The sequence below is a fragment of the Neofelis nebulosa genome, chromosome 2 (genome assembly GCF_028018385.1).
Source record: "Neofelis nebulosa isolate mNeoNeb1 chromosome 2, mNeoNeb1.pri, whole genome shotgun sequence".
Classification (NCBI taxonomy): Eukaryota; Metazoa; Chordata; class Mammalia; order Carnivora; family Felidae; genus Neofelis; species Neofelis nebulosa.
The window spans coordinates 82,837,176-82,856,748 of record NC_080783.1 but is presented as its reverse complement, the minus strand read 5'-3'; the positions used below and the strand labels follow the sequence as shown (position 1 = coordinate 82,856,748).

At 37.3% G+C, this 19,573-nt stretch overlaps 2 protein-coding genes across 6 annotated transcripts in view; both read left to right on the top strand.

The window, feature by feature from the left end:
- Positions 1-19,573, top strand: part of MBD5 (methyl-CpG binding domain protein 5) — a 445,040-nt gene that overhangs the window by 277,377 nt on the left and 148,090 nt on the right. The window lies entirely within an intron of this gene.
- LOC131490530 (ATP synthase F(0) complex subunit C2, mitochondrial-like) lies at positions 13,583-13,906 on the top strand. Its single transcript, XM_058692984.1, has one exon. The coding sequence runs from the start codon at positions 13,583-13,585 to the stop codon at positions 13,904-13,906; it is 324 nt and encodes a 107-aa protein (XP_058548967.1).

Sequence of the window (19,573 nt, the reverse complement as noted above, 5' to 3'; positions counted from 1 at the left end):
GAAGTCTGTTTCCCCCACTGTGTCAGCTTCTGATAATACTCCTCAAAGGGTTCAGACTTGCACACGCACATGGTCACCATGTAATGATAGTATTTATAACAGAGCTCTTTTGACTATCTCTTTTCCTTGATCTCTCTTATGCTGTCTGCCTCTATTGGTATCTCACACATCTGTTTAGCTTCACTGATTGCCAGTGGAATACGGTACTGTTTTTGATAAGGCTTAGGGACACAAATTACTCCACACTCTGATCCAATTAAATTCTGGTCCCTTTGCTAGAGTAGTTTGAGGCCTTTCTTTGAAGTTTATTCCTACCAAGGAGGGACTATTCTAAGCTGTCTCTAGCCTTGGTTTTCTCTGGTAAAAACACCATTTTCCTAGCGTGTTAACTGGTTGGTAACTGATAAATCCAGTCATTTCCAATTCTTCACTGATGTGGCCTGCCTTCGCTGATGTGGCCTTGTTTCTTGTGTGGAATTACTAGCCTCCTCTTACTTGCTTACTTGTATCTAGAGCACCCTTAATCTTAAACTTTTCTACACTATTCTAAATAAAATGACTTGTTTTGGAGAGAACTTTAGAGTTCTCTGTTTTCAAGGCCTGCATCTGTCCCTGGGCTAAATCTCTGAGTCACTGCTCCAAAGTGAAGGGCAGGGACAGTGTCCCACTTTTCTTGGAGTGACACCCTTGTTTTATGAGTGGGACAATTGGTGGAACAGTAACCTCTGATATTCTTTGTTTGCCCCTCCTGGTGTGGAACGTCTATGGGACAAGGCTGATTGGGGCCACATTGTTCTCAGCCTTCCTCACCTGGAGTAAAACTTTTCTGCAAGTAAGGGCTGATTACAATTGCAAAATGTTTCTGCATTTGGTTTTACCCCTAGGGCAATTTCCAGAACTTTTAAATAGTTGTGCTTTATAATTTTTGCCAGTTATGATTGTTTCACTGGTAAGCTCCTTACTCCTCCTCCGTTCTCAAGTGGATCTGGGACATTTACTTTTGGATGGGATCCCATCAACCATTCTGTTCTTCTCAGAAGGATCTTTGTTACTGCATGATTTATTGTTTATCAGTCTATTGGTTTTAGCTCTAGAAATCAGCATCATCATGCCACAAACGACTTTGTACACTACATGGCAAAGAATCACAGCACCCCCAAATATCACAATACATGTTTAGACTTGAAGTCAACATGTGTGAATAGGTGCAACCTGTTCATATACCTGTTCATATAGATGGTACTTTGTAGGTCATCTGCAAGAAAAAGGAATAAGCACTTCTGGATCACAGCCAGTCTTGGCTTTTATCACTTATTGCCTCTATCCAGCAGGGATAGGGAAATTTTCCCCTTTCTCTGATGGAAGACTATCCCCCAGTTAACCCAAACTGCACGAGTTCAGGCTGGTCTCTCTTTCATTCTCTTCCCAGAGCTTCCCTGGCAAAAGGCTGTCAGTCCTCTGTTTAAAGAACTTTGTCTAAAGTTCAGAACTTATTTAAGAGTTCTAATATTAAATTTTAAGAGCTTAATTCATCATCTTTCCTGTTTGGCCACTATTTACCTTTCTTGCCTCATCTCTGATCTGCCTGTGTTCTACTCATACTGGGCCAACAACTCACTACTTTCTCCAAACATACCATTTATTTCACATGCCCATGCTTTTGATATCAGAAATGCTTAACCAACTGATTGCAACAGTCTTCTGATAATTATGTGAGATACCAGGGCCTCACTTCACTCCTATGGAATCAGAATTTTTATGTGTAATAATTTATTCAAAAGCTTCTCAGTTGATTCTACAGCTACTTAAAGCCCATTGCTATTATCTTCTCTTTCCCTGCAGTATCCTCCCTAACACTTGCTTTTACTTTGTCTGATAAAATCTTGCTCAACAAAAGCCAAAAAAGAGAGACAAGAGAGAGAGAGTGAGCGAGAGAGACCCAACTATAATACGACCTGCTCAAGGCACCTGGTGGCTAAATCAGTTAAGCATCAGACTTTGGTTCTGGCTCAGATCAGGATCTCAGAGTTACATGAGTTCAGCCCTGTGTTGGGCTCCATGCTGACAACATGGAGCCTGCTTGGGATTATCTATCTCTCTCCCTCTGTTCCCCTTCCCCGCTTGTGCTGTCTCTTGTCTCTCTCAAAATAAATAAATTTATTTAAAAAGAATTTTAAATAAATAAATAAATAATAAATAAATATATAAAATACGACCTTCTCTGAAAAGTTTTCCTCAATTCTATCTCCATTTTTAATCTAGTGGATATTTGTTGTTCTTCTTGGTTAATTAGTATCAGATCCTTCTTTCTGTGTTTAGGGGGTCCCTTACCTTCTGACTTAAAGATAGTTCCTACCTCAGAGGCTCAAAATGCCAACTGCTTACTTTCCCAGCCTGCCTCACACATTGAGTATGAGTTCATAAACAAGACTCTGCCAATTAGGCATATACACCTCAATCTTTGAAGCAAAAACTAGAGACATGAGAAAACAGGTCATAGACTTGACTTCTAAAGAAGGTAGTAGTAGCAATGGGCAGCAACTTCCAGTTTCCAAAAATAGAGAAGTTGTTCTAGAGGTAGCATCTAGTTTGAAGCTTCCAAGCAGGAGCATTGCACATTGCAGCCTCTTTTCATGGCTGGTGGCCTCCAAAGCTGATTCTACAGCTTCCTGGAAAATTCTGTGAGATGCTTCCTATCTTTTAATAAATTTATTTTCTGCTGAAATTAAACCACATTGGTTTCTATCACTGGCAACTAAGATATAGAGACACCTAATAAAGCAGTCACCTTTCTATAGCCCTCATAGCACTTCATTCACAGGCCAAATAAGAATAAATCATAGTGTCTTATTGTTAATTGCCAGTAGAATATGGATTAACTCTGTCAAAAGGCAAGGAAAGGACATTCTAGGCAGAAGGCATAGTAGGAAGCCATGTGACTGGAAGGAACATGGAGAATACCAGGAACCGAAGGGACCCTGTGCCTAAAAGATAAAAGTGAACTAATTGATGAAAGGTGTCAGTGAATAGAAAGCTGTTAGAGGAATTAAATAATGGGATCACAGTACCTCTACAAGACCATTTGAAGACATTTTTATTTTTAATAAGCTCAATAACAATGTAAAGGTAGTGAGGGTTTTTAAATGGCAGATGTAATGCTCAGATTTCTGTTTTGAAAGAAATTACTCTGTAGCATGAATAAAATATTGGAGGTGGGGAAATGCTGGTGATTTTACTTGGATTTGAGTTCTGCTTATAATATTTAGAGGTCTATATTGTTCCAAGCTGATCACTGCCTTCTGGCCATGTCCTCCTACTCATCCTAAAATTTTCCTTTTGGAGCAATCCAAAGTGAAGATGTTCCCTCTGTCATTATGCAGCCCTTGAACCTTTGACGCTAAGATGCTGAACAGGCTAGGGCAATATTTTATCCATGTTTCTTACTGTTATTAGTAACTTTTGCTAATGAAGAGACTCTAATTTTTATCAAGTCCATTTAATTTCATACAGATATATAACTTAGATTGGATTCTTTTGATATCTAGGTATTAAAGCAGTTCTGGGTTTGTTTGCTTGTTTGAAAAGTTAGAGTAGCTTCCATCTTTTTCTTTTAAAACTAAAAACGAAAGTAAAAAAAGGATATACCACACTATGTTAATAATGTCTCTTTATAGTATATCATTTTATATATCATCATTATATTATTGTCTTTATTTCAAGAGCCATTCAAAACTAAAATTGAATTTGAAGATATTATTTGTATGTTAAATTGGTCTCAGAGAGTCAAATAATGATTACAGATGGCCAGAATGCAGGTAATCAGCCAAATAATTAGAGCTGCTACTGATTTTAATAAATATGACCTTCTGAATTTGAGTAAATCCCCCAAATGATTCCAAAAGGTATTCAGTGGTAAATCAAACAAACAATTTGGTTTTTCATTCATTGGTATAGGCAGAGGACTTTAATTTCTGAAGAATAAGTTTACCCTTCCAGAAAACCTTTCTAAGCATACTTTAAAAACAGTATCCCAAACAAAGGCAACACTTGTGGTGGTTAATTATGAACAGTTTGTTGAGAGAAGTCTGTAAGGCCACCCATCAGACCAGCCTGCTCACCACAACAGCACAGCAGGAGCAGGGAAAAGAATCAGATGTTCAAGGCAAAGACAAGAGTTTTCAAAGTTCCAGACTGTTACTTTTTATGAGTGGTTTTGTTGGCTTTTGTTGACACATTTTTGTCCACAATGTGGACATTGTCCACATGTTTATTTGTCCACATTGTCTCTTGGTTGTTTTAACTAACAAAGAAAAGTGTAGAATTTGATTAAGAAAAATAAAAGTGTATATTCCTTGTCCAAAGCGCATTTAAGGGATATTAAGTTGGACCGTATGAAATTGTCATTTCTGCTAGTCAAAATTGATTTAATATGGGTAATTTCATGTGATTCTGCCTAATAAAACCTATCAATGTGCTGTGGCATACCATAACATGCAGGATATCATCGAGTTTGCCCATTCTGAGTACATTTAAATACATTTTTTCTCCATTTTTTGTTATCAACAATTAATTTTAACAGAAAACATTTACTTCTTCAAACAATTATACTCTTACCAGGTGCCAGAAACATTTGCTATGGGCATTTAAAAAAGAAATTATCAAACTCAAAAGAGACTTTTTTAATTCTAAGAAAGGGCAAGAGGGTAGAAATGTACTGGTGAACTGACCCAATCTATAATGTTTTTAATGCCCTCATCAATCTCTTGGTTGATATTCTAGAATCCAGGGATTTTCCAGAACCATCACAGAATCAGAGAATGTATACTTATACCTATAGATCTCCTTAATTCCCGGAAACTTAAAATCTCAGGAAGATGAAGGTCACTATAAATAATTTTGAAGACAGTAATAATAGTAAGTATAGCAGGTAACACTTAGTGTTTACTGAGGCAGGTACTATTTTAAGTGCTTTATATATATTAACTCATTTAATCTTCACAGCAATCTAGTGAAGTAGCTAATAGTAAGTATCATTACCCCCATTATACAAAAGACGAACTAGAGGTACAAAACAGTTAAATAATTTGTACAAAGTCACACAAGTCAGTGCCTGAGTCAAAATTTAAACTTAAGCATTCTGGTGTCAGAGTTGCTACTTAACCAACAGTAGACTGCCTGGCAACATAAGGGAGGTCTAGTATCCCTGAATAAGTTTTAATACTTACAGGAGTTGCAATATTGGTTAAAATACTAAGTTCTTGGGGCGCCTGGGTGGCTCAGTCGGTTAAGCGGCCAACTTCGGCTCAGGTCGTGATCTCGCAGTCCATGAGTTCGAGCCCCGCATCGGGCTCTGTGCTGACAGCTCAGAGCCTGGAGCCTGTTTCAGATTCTGTGTCTCCCTCTCTCTGACCCTCCCCCGTTCATGCTCTGTCTCTCTCTGTCTCAAAAATAAATAAACGTTAAAAAAAATTAAAAAAAAAAAAACTAAGTTCTTTCATGGAGTTTGCTGTGCCTCTTTCCATTCTGATAGCTGCCATTCTGGATGGACTATTACAGTAGTTCTCTAGCTAGGGTACAGATTTCTAGTGTTCTCCCATCCTAGGCCAGATGACATCCTAATGCTAGATTAATACAAATAAATCATCACTTCTGTGCTGTTACTACCTTGCTCAAATCCCTTTCATGACATTCTTTACATTTCCACTGCCAGGAAAGGATGTAAACATCATACACCAGGATCTGGTAGCACAGCTGAAAGCCCCTCACCATAAGCTCAACATTTCTTTGAAGTTTTGTGTTTTATCTTAAAAAGTCACACAAATTTTGCACCCCACTCTATAATACATCTGTTCAGGTTGTTTTGTTTTGTTTTGTTTTAAATGTTTATTATATGGGGGGCTCCTGGGTGTCTCAGTTGACCATTCTGACTTCGTCTTAGGTCATTGATCTCACAGTTCACAAGTTCGAGCCCCGTGTCAGGCTCTGTGCTGACAGCTTGGAGCCTGGAGCCTGCTTTGGATTCTGTGTCTCCCTCTCTCTCTCCCCCTCCCCCAAATTGCTCTCTCTCTCTCTCTCTCAAAAATAATAAACATTAAAAGAGAGAGAGAGAGTGCATGAGTAGAGGACAGGCAGAGAGAAAGGGAGACAGAGGATCTGAAGTGGGCTCTGTGCTGACAGCAGAGAGCTCCATGCAGGACTCAAACTCACAAACAGTGAGATCATTACCTGAGTCAAAGTCAGGTGCTTAACCAAATGAGCCACCCAGACACCCCCCCATCTATTTGGTTTAATATAAAAATAATGTTTAAAATTAGATATCATTTAAATTACTTAATTCTAAATTTTCAAATAAAATTGATGAGTCAGAAAGATGCTTCATGTGTATTCTGGGCTTTCTCTTGTCACATAAAGTATACATACTCCTATTTGAAGAACCCAGGTATACAGAATAGATTTTGGGTATCTTCACTACATATTTAAGACCCAGTTACTTGGCCCCATCCCAACCTTCCCATCTTATAACTTGCTATTTCCCTGCATTAATCTCTGATAAATCCATCCACCTACCCATCCACAGTTATTTACCACATACCCTCTTTGTACCAGGCAGTGTGTTCTAAAGATATCTTGCACTGATACTACCTATATATCTTGGATTTTGTCCTTTCTCCCTGCTTGCAATTCCATCTCATCTCATTTCTGTTAAAGTGCTAGTCCTTCAAGACCTAATTCAAATAGCTTTTCCTGGCTGTCCCAGTCAAGACTCTGAATTCCTGTAACACTTACTTAATGTTTGTGATAGAAAATGTTATGTATTTTGTGTTTTTTTTTAATTTTTTAATGTTTATTTATTTCTGAAAGAGAGAGAGAGAGAGAGAGACAGAGTGAAAGCTGGGGAGGGGCAGAGAGAGGGAGACAGAGAATCTGAAGCAGGCTCCAGGCTCCGAGCTGTCAGCACAGAGCCAGACTTGGGGCTCGAACTCATGAACTGTGAGATCATGACCTGAGCCAAAGTCAGACCCATTAACCGACTGAGCCACCCAGGTGCCCCTGTATTTTGTATTTGTATGACTAGATATTACATGTAATTTTTTTAAGTTTATTTGTTTATTTTGAAAGAGCGGGGGGAGGAGCAGAGAGAGAGAAAGGGAGAGAGAGAATCCCAAGCAGGCTCCACACTGTCAGCACAGAGCCTGCTGCAGGACTGGATCTCACAAACCATGAGATCATGACCTGAGCCAAAGTCAAGAGTTGTATGCTTAACTGACTGAGCCACTTGGGCGCCCCTTATGCATAAATTTTTTAAGTAAGAATTCAATGCACAGAGAAGTGGGAAAAAAAAGGACATTTCAGGCAATGGACCTGGTGTGCACAAGACACAGGAATATGAAGTAGCACAAGGCATTCTAGTAAATGCTAGGTTGTTTAGAATAGCTGGAATGTAGAATATACACTGGTAATGTGAAAAAAATAGGAACCAGATCATGAAGGGATATATGACAATTTCTAAGAAACGTACATCCCACCTACCCCGGGTCCCACTGAATTAATGGCAAACCATCAAAAAATTCAAACAGAGGATGATTTACTGTATTAGTCATAATTAACTTTGATGTAAATTTTGTAGTTTTTAATATTTTTCATTTACTTGGATCTTATTTTTATTTTACATATATGTAAAATTATGATCATATCTTTATTCAGTCTTTTCTTCTTAACCCAGTATATTATCTTTCTTGTATTCAATGCATACGCATATACAGAGACAGGAATTTTGTTCATTGCTTTAAAACATGGGATCTCTCTCACACATACACACACACACACAGCCTTGTATCTTGCATTTCTTACTCTATAATACCTTGTAGAAACAGCTCTAGTTTTCTTAAAGTTTATTTATTTTATTTTGAGAGACAGTGGGAGAGAGAGCACACAAGCAGGGAAGAGGGGGAGAGAGAGAGAGAGAGAGAGAGAAAATCCCAAGCAGGCTCCATGCCATCAGCACAGAGCCTGTCCATGAAATCATGACTTGAGCTGAAATCAAGAGTCAAAATGCCTACCTGACTGAGCCATCCAGGTTCCCCTCTATTTTTTTTAAATTTCTTTATGTTTATTTATTTTTGAGACAGAGAGAGATAGAGCATGAGCAGAGGAGGTGCAGAGAGAGGGAGACACAGAATCTGAAGCAGGCTCTAGGCTTCTAGCTGTCAGCATAGAGCCCAACAAGGGGCTCAAACTCACGAGCCATGAGATCTTGACTTGAGCCAAAGTCGGACACTTAACCAACTGAGCTACCCAGGTGCCCCTCCCCTGTAATATTTTTAATGACTGCAATATATTATATAGTATGGATATACCAGAATTTATTCAACTATTCCTCTGTTTATTGACATTCACCTTGTTTCCAGTTTCTTGATATTTTTGAGGTATTATATCTAAGTCAACCTTATGTTTATTTCACTAATTTTCACTGTAGTCTTGATCAATCTGTCATGAAATATTAAATATTTCAGGTAGGTTTAGGTATATAAGACAAGTATAAACATGTTGATAATCTTATTTATCATGATCCTCTCTCATATCCTCTGTTACTACCAAATTAGTGGATATTTAGGAGTTATTCCCATTAGTAATATAGCATCAAGAGGCTTGAAACAGACTGATCTGATGACTCAGATTTTGAGTTTAAGTATAGTGAAAACTTACATATTAAACATAGGGAAATTACAATAATGTTTTCCAAACTGGGATGTTAATGGGAATTTCAAAAGGATTCCATGATCAAATTATTTGGGAAAATACGCTAGATTGAACTGGGCTCTGCAAACCCAGAAGTGTATTACACTTCTCTGAGTGTATATTATCCCTAAAATACCGTTTGGTAAATAGTGCTCTACATTATTCTAAAACAGTATAGACAGTTGAATTGTGTTCGGTCATGTGACAGATTCCCAAAGGCCATTTTCATGACACCTGTATGGGTCCCCCAGTTGTACAGGTGTGGAAAAACAAACCCACTCAGATCACTACTGACTTGTCTAGGTGTTTCTCCTCCTACACCTCTCCATACCTCTAATGCATCTGTTAATAAACCACAAAAGCTTACAATTCCAATTACACTAGATTATGAAGTTTTAAAGCATACCCAGTACTTTTTTACTTTCATGCTTTTGAAAACCTTTCCTGTTCCATCCATCTATATCTTCTCTTTCTTCTTCTATTTCTATTGAGATCTCAATTTTCTTTGAAGCTGTCTTTTTGAAGCTTTCCCCAAGCTCTCCAGTGAAAATTAAACCATTCTTTGTTCAGTTTTCTCATACCAGTTTGCATCTTTTAGATGTACACTTAACTTCCTGCCTTATGATTCATACAGTTGTTGTTCATGTTTCACATTATATTAGACATTATGCTACTCTAGTCCTTACTGTGAAGGAGCTCATAGGCTAGCTGAGGAGGCAGACATATAAACAAATTTACACAATTTAATGTGATATGTATTTATAAAGGTACACAAAGGTAGTGGTGATACGATACACATGAGAAAATAAGCACTAAAATGTTTAAATTAACTTATACAATTAAGATTATAACTTTATTTAGAATAGTCCAATCTAGGAGCACCTGGGTGGCTCAGTCGGTTGAGTGGCCGACTTCGGCTCAGGTCATGATCTCGCAGTCCGTGAGTTCGAGCCCCGCGTCGGGCTGTGTGCTGACAGCTCAGAGCCTGGAGCCTGTTTCAGATTCTGTGTCTCCCTCTTTCTCACCCTCCCCGTTCATGCTCTGTCTCTCTCTGTCTCAAAAATAAATAAACGTTAAAAAAATTAAAAAAAAAAAAAAGAATAGTCCAATCTAGAATGAAGTGGAGTAGAATGTTTTAGTGGTTATTGTATATAACTTCCTCTTCTGTTAGTTTATAAGTGCCTTGAGGACCTGGCTTTGTATTATTTATTTATTTCCTATTGTACCTAGCACTACTATAGGTATGTAGAATATACTCAATAAATGCCTGTTAAATTGAATTAATTTCCAGGAGTTACTGATTTTAGAAAAACTTAATTGCACAGTCTACAACTTAATGTATTATGTCTGCATATTCAGACTGCTCTTTGATTCCTAATTTAAGATGTTAATTGTAGGGAAAGTGACAAACACAAAATTTTTAAATCTGGATTATTATTTGACTCTTTCTCAGTAGAACTTTTGAGAGACTTATTGTAGACTTACACTGTAGACTCATTCCATAAGCACTGCCTTTGCACAAAATATTTATGGAATTGCTTTTGTTCTGTGACACACTATTTTAAATCTACACACTAATTTCATCTGAATTCTGAAACCAACTAAATGTCATCTCAAACTAAGTTTAGTGGGTCAAAAGTTATATATGCCTTTTTTGGATCAAAAACAACAAGAGATCTTGCGTGGTGCAAAAGCTAATTGTAAAGGCAATTAACAAAATATAAATTCCAAAAATACTTCGAACAATTCCAGCATTTCTGGGGTTGGTTTATAACTTCCCAAAATAACCATTTTGAAAGACAAAACTGATTTAAAGTATACATATTAGAATACCAGACTCTTCATAGACCCAGTTAGTAACTCTGGTTTATTAAGAAGAGTTACTGGAATTTATTAGGAAGAAAACTGGAATTGAAGCATTTTATTGTTTTCTGACTAATAATCAATCTAATACTATTTTGAATTGTTATGAAACTTTTACCTGCAAAACTGATATCATAACTTATTTTCAACTAGAGAATATCATTCTTTTTTCATCATTTTATTTCTGTAAAAAATGTGATTATAGCTCAGCTCAGTTTTTCATTTTTTTAAGATATTTTTCATCATAAGAAAATGTTTACATTCATGAAACATTTCATGAAATCATTATATTCATTCTTTTCATCAGGTAGTGATAATGAAAGGTGAGACCAAAAATCATCCTCATTACCTGATTAGCTGATCCTTTACCTGAAGGAGCCTAATCTGGAAATAAGACCATGGACATGTCGGATGGAGCAAATACTTTAAAACAGCATTTATTTCAGCTGCACTTACTCAGTTTCTGAGAAATGAAATAGGAATTGAGCTACAATTTACTATTGCTTTAGCCAGAAAGAAAAGAATTGCCAGTCACATTAATCCTATAGACATGAAGAGATAGATCTATTTAAGCAAACAAATACCTTTTCAAAGCCTTTGAACTCATTTGAAATATCCATTTACTTCCAATTTTTTCCTCTGACTTCAAAGTATTTTATTTTACATTTTATAAAGTCAGCTTTTATAGGAAGCAGTTACCATTTTTCAGTTTCCCTTTAATTAGCATCTTATTTATAAATAATAAAACAATTGTAAAATACTCCAGACTTGACTAATTAATTGTCTGATAAAATTCACTTGTAAGTAACTAGTAGAAAATACATAGTTTCTAAAAGATTCAAACAGGTTTATGGAGCATACAACCATAAATATCAAAGGGTAAAATAGAGATTGGGGGATATTAGCCTAACATTTTAAGTTTGATGAGTAAGGATGCCACCTGAGCTGCTGTCACATGCATGACCTACAGTGATTTGAACAACTGCATATTCATATGTTTTTATACAAAACATATATTCACAAATAATATCTAACATGTCCAGATTTTAAATAGGCTACTTTGGTTTTTGTGAAAATCTTTTGTAAGACCATTGCAAGATATAGTTCGCTTTTTGAAGGAGTTGGGCTTTGTTATTAACAATTATAATAGTAACAACATTTGCATATTGCTTTATGTTTACCAAATTTTTAATTCATTTATTGTCTCAGTTGATCTTAGAAGTAGTGGAGATAATGGTTATAAGGTAGATAGGAGTTAAGATTCATTTGGTTGCAGTGAAGAACATTCTCCCTCTCTGCCCTACCTCTCCTACCCCTCCCTACCCTTCCTACAGCACAGACACACACACTGCCTTAGACTAAAAAAGGATATTTTGGTTCATAGCATGGAATGGTCTTCAGATAAGCTAATTTGGAGCTGAACTGGCTCCACTGTCAGCTCCACACTTGATGACACTGGCAGTTTTTAGTGTCACTGGTCCTGATTTGGTTAAGTGCTCATCCTTGAACACATAACTGTGGACAGTGGGATAGGGTAATATGCTGAGTTACTTTGGCGGTAAGACCCTCCTCTAGAGCTGGGAAATGGATAAGTTGTCCAAAGGAAAATCAGTATACAGTTACTAGAAGTAGCAGAAAAGTGTAGTAGGGAGGCAAACATCAAATGTCCATTCCAGCAGGTATCATCTCCACTTTACAGATGAGAAAATGAATACTCTGAAAGGTTAAATGACCTACCCAAACTTAGGTCTTCTGGTTACAAACCCTGTTCCTGGATGCCATTTATTTTTATAAAATAAATAAATAAATAAAATAAAGCAGTAATGGATTTAAAAAAAGGGAGAGACGTGATTCCAAGTATGACATTTATTTCTAGTTATGTTTCAAAGTATACCAGTCATGATTAATTTTAAGGTAACAATTGAGTCTGATCTCTGTGGGGTGGTTGAACAACATGTTTATGGGGAATAAGTTGCTCCAAGTTCTATGGAAGGGCGTGGAAGGAAGTACAGTGGATATGATTCTGACAATAAAGAATTAAGAATTTGGAATTACAATTAAAATAGCAATTATTTATTAACCATTTATTATGTCTCAGGCAGTGTGCTAAAGACTGTTCCTGTATCAATTAGCAATCACAACATTACTGTGAAATAAGGGTTTTACAGATAAAGAATCATAAGCAAAAAGAGGTCCAAGATTATATACTAAAAAGAGGTAGAACCTCTAAAGTCTAGAAGCCTCTACAAAAACAGTGCCTGTTTTTGTTTTTCATTGTTACCAATTAAAGTAGCAATGTTTAAATACCTGCCAAGTACTTGCTGGCTGCCATAGCAGGTGTTTGTCTGGTGCAACACTTTTTTTCTAAAAACTTGCTCTATACGATTGTATAATACAACAATTCATATGCAATGACACTTAAGAATTTATAAATGCCTGGGGCTCCTGGGTGGCTCAGAAAGCTAAACATCTGAGTCTTGATTATGGCTCAGGTCGTGATCTCACAATCCAAGAGATCGAGCCTTGCATTGGACTCTGCACTGACAGTGCGAAGCCTGCTTGGAATTCTCTCTCTCTCTCTCTCTCTCTCTGCCCCTCCCCTCTCTCAAAAAAAAATAAATACTTTAAAAAAAAGAATTTATAAACACCTATTAAGTTCCACAGATCATTGTTAATGGTAATCTTATGCTATTTTTTGTTTTGTTTTGTATTTATAAAAATTACACATGGACATAGTTTAAAAAGTCACGGAGTCCTATGAAACTTAAAAACAAAAACAAAACAAAAACAAAACAGAGACAGTCCCCTGCTCTGCAATTCCTTCCACCAATTTTCTGATTCCCAGAAGCAGTCATTTTCAGTTTATTTTTAGCTGTTTCTTTTTATATTTATGAAAAAGAACATTCTAAATAATATGATTAGTCTCTGTCTTCTCTGCACTGGGAGCAACTCTCCTGCCACAGTCCCTCATCCCCTGAAAATGTACGCCTGTGCAAAGTTCGTCTCTGCCCCCTTCTTGGTCAGGAGCACCTCTCAGCTGTCGAGCCTATCACTGTCTGCAGTGGCACTAAAACCACCAGAGACACTGACAGATGAGAGCCTCAACAGCTGGGCAGCCCCACGTCCCCTGACCTCACTTATTCCTAGCCACAGTTTCCAAACTAGCGCTGTTTCAAAGCACATCGACACAGCAGCCAAGTTCATTGGGGCTGGGGCTGCCACAGTTGGGGTGGCTGGTTCTGGGGCTGGAATTGGGACTGTGTTTGGGAGCCTCATCATTGGTTATGCCAGTTCTGAAGGCTGAAAGTCCAAGATCAACGTGTCAACAGAGTTGGTTACTGGGGTATAATTGAAGACTGTGAGAAAGAATCTCTGAAGACTGAAGACTGTGAGAAAGAATCTGTTCCATGCCTCTCCCTTAGCTTCCAGTGATTTGTTGGTAATCTTTAGCATTCCTTGACCTGTAGATCTGTGCCTTCATGTTCAAATGGCATTATCTCTGCATGCATGTCTATGACCAAATTTTTTCTTTCTATAAGGATACCAGTTGTTGGATTAGGGGCTTATCCTACTCCACTATGACCTTATCTTAACTAATTACAACTGCAATGACTATTTCCAAATGAGGTCACATCTGAGTTACTAGGGTTAGGACTTCAACATATGAATTGGAGATAGAGGGGAGACACGATTCAACTTGTAATAGATGGAAATTTGCTATGTCAAGATTTTAATTTGGGGGAGTGCCTATGTGGCTCATTTGGTTAAGTGTCTGACTCTTGGTTTCAGCTGATTTCATGATTTCATGGTTTGTGAGATCAAACCCTGAACTGGGCTCTGTGCTGACATCACACAGCCTGCTTGAGATTCTCTCTCTCTCTCTCTCTCTCTCTCTCTCTCTCACACACACACACACACACACACACAATAAATAAACTTAAATATTAAAAAGACTTGAATTTGGGTCTGCTTCCAAAGCCATTTGTTCTTCCTACTATACTTTGCTGCTTCCTTAAAATAAGAAAGTTATTTAAAATATCTCCTACTTTCCAGTGTCTCCCATCTTCAAGCCAAACTCTTTATTGCTGCTGCTAGTTACCTTTCTAAAATGTGAATTTGATCAGTCACTCTCCTACTTAAAATCTTTGAGTGGCAGGGTGCCTGGGTGGCTCAGTCGGCTAAGCATCCAACTTGGGCTCAGGTCATGATCTCATGGTTCGTGACTTACACCCCATGTCAGGCTCTGTGCTGACAGCTCAGAGCCTGGAGCCTGCTTCGGATTCTGTGTCTCCCTCCCTCTCTCTCTCTGTCTCTCTGTCTCTCTCTCTACCCCTCCCCTGCTCACACTCTGTCTCTCTCTGTCTCAAAAATAAATAGACATTAAAAAAAATTTTTTTGAGTGGCTTCCAGTGGCTAGCTGCATGAAGTCCAGATACTTTATGGTGGTAAATAGGGTCTTTCTTCCATGCCTGTTTTCTCAGCTTCCTTTCTCATCACTCTCTCCTCCCATTTAGTCACCATAAACTCCAACCGTACTGACCTTTTTGCAATTTGCAACAAATACATCATGCTTATACACTCCTTCGGGACTGGCTTTCATCCCTCACTTCTCCCAGTATATTCCTTTTATAGTTATTCTCATTTCATCTGGTCAAACCAAAAGACCCTAGACTCATCTTTGATTCCTCTCTACTTCCTCGACTCTATGCATCTATCTCCGCTGTCACCACCCTAGTCTAAACCACCATCATCTCACATAGACTACTGCAATGGCCTCCTAACTGGTCTGTCTGCCTCCATTCTGGACCACTCCATAGTAGAGTGACACTTAAAGTGAAATTGTGATTGTTATTCTGAATAGAGCTACCAATGCCTTACCATTGAATTAAGACTCAAATCTGAAGTACTCACAATGCCTATAAGTCTACAAGATCTCTGCTCTCTACCCACTTCACCAACTTCACCTGAGATTATTCCCCCATCTCACAGTATATTAGCTATCTATAATTGTGTAACAATTATTACCCCAGGCTTAGTGGCTTAAAACAACAAATATTTATTATCCCACAGTTTCTTTGGGTCAAGGATTTGGGACTGGCATAGCTAGTTGGTTTTGCCTCAGGACTTCTATTGAGGTTGCAGGCAAGATGTCGGCCAGGGCAGCAGCCCCAGTTAATTCAAGGTTTGGGGCTCGAGGATCAGATTCCAAGGTGTCTCGTTCACATGTTGGCAAGAGGTTTCAGTTCCTTATCATGTGGGCCTCTCCATAAGGGTGGTGAGTGTCCTCACAATACCTGGCTTCCCTTAGAGTGAGTGATCCCAGAGAGAAGTAGGATAAAGCTACAATGCCTTTTATGGCCTATGAATTCAGGTTTATTGAGGAATAATTTACATACAATAAAATTCACCATTTTAAAATGTATAATGTGTTGAGTTTTGGCAGATGTATAACATAATGTAACCATCACAATTGGGCTATAGGTCATTTCTATCACCCCAGCAAGTTCTCGTGTGTCTTTATAATCTGTCTCCCCCCACCACCACCTTTACTACAGCCTGTAGCAAACACTCATTTGATTCCTGTCTCTGTACTTTTGTCTTTTCCAGATTGTCATGAAATGGTATAATACAATATGTAGGGTTTGTGTCTGGCTTCTTTCACTTCATGTAATGCTTTTGAGATTCTTCTGTTGCATGTATTATTGCTTTTTATTGCTGAGTAGTATTTCATTGTATAGATGTGCTATAATTTGTGTATCTGTTTACCAATTGATAGACATTTAAGTAGTTCCCAGTTTGGAGCTATTTATGATAAAGCTGTCATAAGCATTCAAAAAAATAAAAATAAATACATCAATAATACGATTATATTTTTACTTCTTGATTTTTTTCAGCTTTGCATATAATCTATTAATTTCCCAGTATGGAAACAGTAAAGTTAAAAGTAAAGTAAAGTAAAGTAAAACTTTACTTTAACAGTAAAGTTAAAGTTTTTATATCCCCACCCCATCACCACAAATACTTCATCTTCTCAATACAATTATATCATGATTTCGATGTTTAAGATTTCATTAAACACATTTATATCTTTGTAAACTTAATTCATGGCCGAACCACATCATGTTTCCAATTGTCTGTTTTCCCTAAAATTAATGATTGTCTCATTTTTCTTTTGCTTGGTCTTATGTACTTGTTTCTGATTCAACAGCAACCTCTGTTCCCACGTGGTATGGATTACTTTTCACTATCACCTTTGGACTTCTTGTGTCCCTGTTTTGAGTTGAAACTCTTGTTTTTAATGTCTTTTCCTTCTTCATTTACTCTCCCATTTTGAAGAAGCACATCTACCAATAGTTTTGGTCTTGCCTGTCTGAATATGTCTTTCTGCTTTACTGATATTTGATTGATATTTAGCTAAATACAGAATTCTGGTTTGGAATTTATTTTCTCAGAATTTTTATGGTCTATCTCTATTGTCTTTTAGTTTCAGTGTTGAAAAGTTGAGAGACATTCTACTTTCTGTTTTATATATTTTTCCTTTCCGGGAGCTTTTATAATTTTCTGTTTGTCACAGAGTTCTAAAATTTTGTTATGATGTGATCTGTTGGAGATCTGTTTTCATTCAGGCACTCAGTGACCCCTTTTAAAGTAGAAATTTATGCTCTTTAATTTAGGAAATTTTTCATAAGTTATTTCTTTGATGATTTTTTTCTCAATTTTCTTTTCTCTTTTTCTGTTAGTTGAATGTTGAACATCCTAGACTGCTCTTCTAATCTTCATATCCTTTCTCTCCTATGTTCTTTCTCTTAATCTCTTTACTTCCTGGGAGATTTTCCAACCTTTCTGTTGAGGCTTCCATTTCTATCATGATTTTGTTTCCCAGCAGTAGTTTCTTGTTTCCAGGATTTTTTTTTCTTTTCTTTTTTTAAAACAATGTGTTTTGGGGGCACCTGGGTGGCTCAGCCAGTTAACTCTCTGGCTTTCAGTGTCAGCTCAGGTCATGATCTCACGATTCATGGGTTCAAGCCCTACATCGAACTCTGTGCTGAGAGTGAGGAGCCTACTTAGAATTCTCTCTCTCTCCTCCTTCCGCCCTGCCCTGCTGTCTCTCTCACTCACTCTCTCTCAAAATAAATAAATAAACTTAAAAAATAAATAAATAAAGCAGTGTGTTTTTGTTTCATGGATGCAGTTCTTCTCTTATCTCTTTAAAGATAGGGTTCTGTTTTTTTAATTCTCTTTCCTTTTTCTATTTTCTCTTTTGGCTTTGGTTTTGGTTTGGTTTTGTTTTAGTCTCCATCTTTCATGTTAGGAGCTTTCCCCAGATGTCTAGCGGTCATTGGCTGTCCCGGTTAATATTTCAGATAGTAAGAAAGGGGGATGCCAGGATAACACATAACTGGAGCTTAATGACTATGAATTCCCTAGATCTGAATATGCTTCTTTGTTCAGGAACCTCCAATATCATTTCATTGAGCACCATTTTTTTTAAATTCCAGTTATATTCACCAAAGGAGACTCTTCCACTCTCCAGTTTTATGATGGGCTACTAGCATTCTGCAAACCTAGTAGAAGAGGACTTGGGAGTCTTAATATTTATCATATAAAATTTCATTTAATTCTGTTTTCAATACAGTACTCTACCCTCCAGAATTCTTCAAAATTTCCCAGTTTGGGGAATCTTCTGTTTTATACACTTCAAAGAGTAATATTTACTCTTCTTCCAGGGTGAGAGAGGGAGGCGTACTTGTTCAGTTGTGAATGGTAGAGAGACAATGCAAAAGACTAATTCTTAAATAGATTTCTAACTAGGTTTGCTCTTACTTAACTCATTTCCACAAGTTTGGGTGCCACCAGTTCCCAAGTTTTTGTGGAAACTGTAGTACAAATGAAATTGCTTCCTGCCTTTACCTACTACCTAAAATGAATTGCTTGTTTGAATCAGCTGTCAGTCAGCTACCATCCTTCTGTCGTCTAGCTTCCAAATTTTTGTTACTGTGATTCATCTCTCACTCTCCTTTTCTTCATTCATTTATGCTTTTTAATAAAAATTTTAATACTAAATTGTATTTTAGTACAGTTTTAAAAAGGAATGTAGTTAAATGTGTATGTTCAATCTACCTCTTTAATCAGAAATCAATATTGTTTTTATTATCCACCAAGTAGTTTCTTTTTAACATTTGTTAGATTTAAGATAAATACCTTTTTTTAAAAAGATAATATCTATTTGGGGGAAATGGGAAATAACTATATCTAATCCTTATCCTCAGTCTTAGGGTATACTTGAGAGGAGTGCTGTTTATGTTTGTATTTTATATTTAAATGCTTTTATTATGACAGAGACCTGCTTCCTTCATGGCATATGGGGATGTTTATTACTCCATCAGCCTGATAACAGTAACTAGGAGCCTTATTTTACAGAGCTCAATCTTGTATATTAATGACACATGACACGATGATCAAATTTTCCAGGGGCGCCTGGGTGGCTCGGTTGGTTACGCGTTCAACTTCAGTTCAGGCCATAATCTCGTGGTTCGTGGGTTCGAGCCCCACTTCAGGCTCTGTACTGACAGCTCAGAGCCTAGAGCCTGCTTCAGATTCTGTCTCCCTCTCTCTCTCTCTGCTCCTTCCCCGCTTGCTGTCTCTCTCTCTCTCTCAAAAATAATAAACATTAAAAGAATAAAAAAATTTTTAAAAGATGGTCAAATTTTCCAAATCAAAATCTGGGCAACATAGTTTTAACTTTAGAGAAATTAAGTCCACCAACCATGGGCCAAACAATGTGTTATACTTAATACATGTATGTCACTGTCCCCATGACCATTTCCACAGATAAAGGAAGAATTAATCTTACCAATTGGTAGTTGGTTGGTTACTTCTGAAGTAAAATTAAATCAATTTAGGCTTTAAACCAAGATTTTTACCCTTAGTTTAGAAGGATTTTCTCCTTCCCTTCTACTTCTCCAGGTTC